This window comes from Manacus vitellinus, unplaced genomic scaffold (genome assembly GCF_001715985.3).
Source record: "Manacus vitellinus isolate BGI_N305 unplaced genomic scaffold, ASM171598v3 scaffold_5_pilon, whole genome shotgun sequence".
Taxonomy (NCBI): Eukaryota; Metazoa; Chordata; class Aves; order Passeriformes; family Pipridae; genus Manacus; species Manacus vitellinus.
The window spans coordinates 20,755,958-20,758,922 of NW_021940682.1; the positions used below are offsets into that span (position 1 = coordinate 20,755,958).

Genomic DNA, 2,965 nt, shown 5'->3' on the forward strand with positions numbered 1-2,965 from the left:
TGTGTGCGGGCCGGGGCTGCGGCACCGCCCCGAGTAACGCGGGGACTGAGGGCCGAGGCCCCGCCGCCAGGGACACGCTTCTCCTCGGGTAGTTATGGGTGTCTGAGCGCACCGCCAGCGCTAAACCCTGCGCCTCAACTTCTGATCCTTCCCCCTCGCCGCCCGGCTCTGGGAGCTTGCCAACTACCCCACGTGCTTCCCGCAGCCCTGCCCCAGGCAATGTCAAACCGGAGACATTCCGAACGCCAGCTCTCCCCGTGCAGCGGCAGCCTGCTGCTGGCACCAGCAGGCTGGCCTTGACCCGTGCTCTGCAGCACTTTGCACTGAACCATAGAATCACAAGGCTGGAAGAGACCTTTAACATCACCAAGCCCAGTACTATCACCATAACCCCTAGCATCACATCCCTTTCTTAAAATTAAAGAAATCCTCAGTATTGCCCCAGATTCCAGTTCTGCAAATCGCACCTAGTAATACTTTCTAATCACAGCCTGCTAAAGCCATAGGATGCAACTCCCTTAGCAAAGGGAGGCTCTGGCCACAGCTTGCTGTAAGACCAAGCACAGTCAGATCTGCCACCACACTCTGCATGCTCCATGGCCAAATTCCACCTTTGGAGGGTAAGCTTGCAGGGCATGTTGATGTGGCCTATGCTGTGACAGCTGCAGCTGCTTACAGAATTACTTGTTACTGGTTCGTGAAAAGCAGAATGTTACTGAACACAGGACCCATGATTGGTCTTACCTACCTTAAACTATGCCTTTTCTAACATAGGGTGATTTCACTCATTTTAGTGATTTACATGGTATAAAACTGGCACAGCACAGTTCAGCTCTCCAGTTAACAAAGAGGCAAGAACTCCATTTTTTCACCATCTTGATCACATACCTTTCATTATAGTGCTCCATGACAACATAAGTGCAGAAGCCAGCTAAGCAAGAGACATGCACTGAACATCCCAGCTATTACTTATGGGCAGAGAGACATAATGCAAATAACAGCACACCTGCACCACCACACTGAAGACACACCCTCCTTTGGTCAGCTCAGTGGCTCCTATCAAACTTCCAAGGAGAGCCTTTAGACCTTGGCTCTACTCACTGTGTTTCACAACAAAGTTGATCGAGGCACACTGTCACACGGGCAAAAGTGACACACCTAATAGCACTGCCACAAAAATCAAGGTTGGTCAGGTCCCTCTAGAATAAACTAGACTCCAGCTGCCTTCTAGGAAAAGGTCAAATTAAACTTGCAATTCTTTAAATACCTTCATTTAGCAACCAGCAGAGAGCCTCAAGTGTTCACTTCACTGCCAGTGGCAGCAATGAAGACAAGCCAGAATCGTTTATTTTGCCATTACTTACAATCTAAGCCATTGTTAGTAATGTTTTATCTAAAAACCACTGATATTTATTTTCCATTAATAATCTCTAAATGTGATAAAGACACTCTTATCTTGAAATTGGATATAAGTGATTGCAATTTTCACAGACTTTTGATTAACATATAGAAAACCTCTGCTCCTTCCAATTATAAAGGATGAACAGAAGACTGTTTATTTACAGACACCTAATGGCAATTTATGTGCTCAGCTAGTACTGATACTTCTGAGTTACAGTCTGTGAACAGGGTTTTTTTTGTTTTAGCTGACAACTAACAACTGTGCTATTAACAAGAACTAATAAACAGCAGTCTAACATAGCCCCATGAAAATACAGGGATAATACATGTTCCTGCTGAATGCATACCGTTTTACAGAGAAATATCTTCAACCTTTCCCTGTGAAAAAAAAGTAGCAAGAGCCTGTAATTCAAACCACCTCAATCTGAATTCTGACACACATTGAAGGCAGTGACAGATGAAGACTTTAAAGACGCTACCTTTTGGTGCCCATCTGTCAGATTCACAGTAAAAAGGGCTATTGCAAATTAAATATATCTTTTTAATCAGTAGCTCTTTAAGCTTTATCCATTTAGGAAAATGCCAGTTTGGCAACACCAAACTTTCTTAATTTCATCTATCCTTCTGTTATTAATACCCACCATGACCCCCCCTCCATTTCCTGTCCCCCTAAAGAGCATACAATCAGGACATTGTAGGTTATTTCCTATCTTACAATAACTTTTACAGTTCTAAAATTTTGGTGAAGCCTGCAAACAAAATCAAAGCTCTTATGAGCTAATATTCCAGGTGACATTGTTTTCAAAAATATACGAGATAGTGAAACCACCATCCACACCTTTGATAACCAGGTTAGCACAGCACCATCTGCTCCTGTTGTGCATATATTTTATGTGCACTTTCCTGGTTTCAACACCAGAACTACTAGATTTAAGAGTCAGTAATGGATCAGGTTTCACAGCCCAAGGGAAGCCTTAACACTGTGGCATCTCCTTCAGCAGTATCCAAGCTTGCTACATTGAACAGGAGTTCACATCCTCTGAATGCAGAAAGTAGTGAAACCTCCCCTCTTCTTATTAGTTGGTGTCATGAGTGTCCTCATCTAGTAATCTTTTTTAAAATCTAAACCCTTCTCAGATATTACATGTTTTTCCTTCATAAAACATAACATTTTTTACCTAAATAATAAATAAATAAGGCAATGGTAAAAAAGTTAACATTTTTTAACCACAGACTACCAATGCTAAAAAAGAACTTCAAAGTGAGCTGGGACAGAAAATTTGTGGGATTTTTTTTTATATCAATACATACATAGTAGAGGTGTCCATGCCACCTCAGGACTGCTTTACAAGTTGAATTAACTTGTAGACCCTGAGCTGTATGAACACATGCATGTACTATACATCTGTTGCAGCTTGCTGTTGCACTGGTGCAAAGCAGCCTGGTACACACCCTCAGGAGAAAGAAAAGCCAAGGTCACAGGACAGTTTTAGACAAAGACAGGCAGACTTACCACACACACACTAAAAGCCATATTAAAACACCTATGTTTGTAAACGCAAAA

General features: G+C 42.7%; 1 protein-coding gene across 1 annotated transcript in view; it reads right to left on the reverse strand.

The window, feature by feature from the left end:
- Positions 1–388, reverse strand: part of SLC25A3 (solute carrier family 25 member 3) — a 13,232-nt gene extending 12,844 nt beyond the window's left edge. Inside the window, exon 1 of the mRNA XM_029963435.1 lies at positions 26–388. Within this exon, the coding sequence (XP_029819295.1) occupies positions 26–388 (363 nt within the window). The remainder of the gene's footprint in view (positions 1–25) is intronic.
- Between the last annotated feature and the right edge of the window lie 2,577 nt (positions 389–2,965).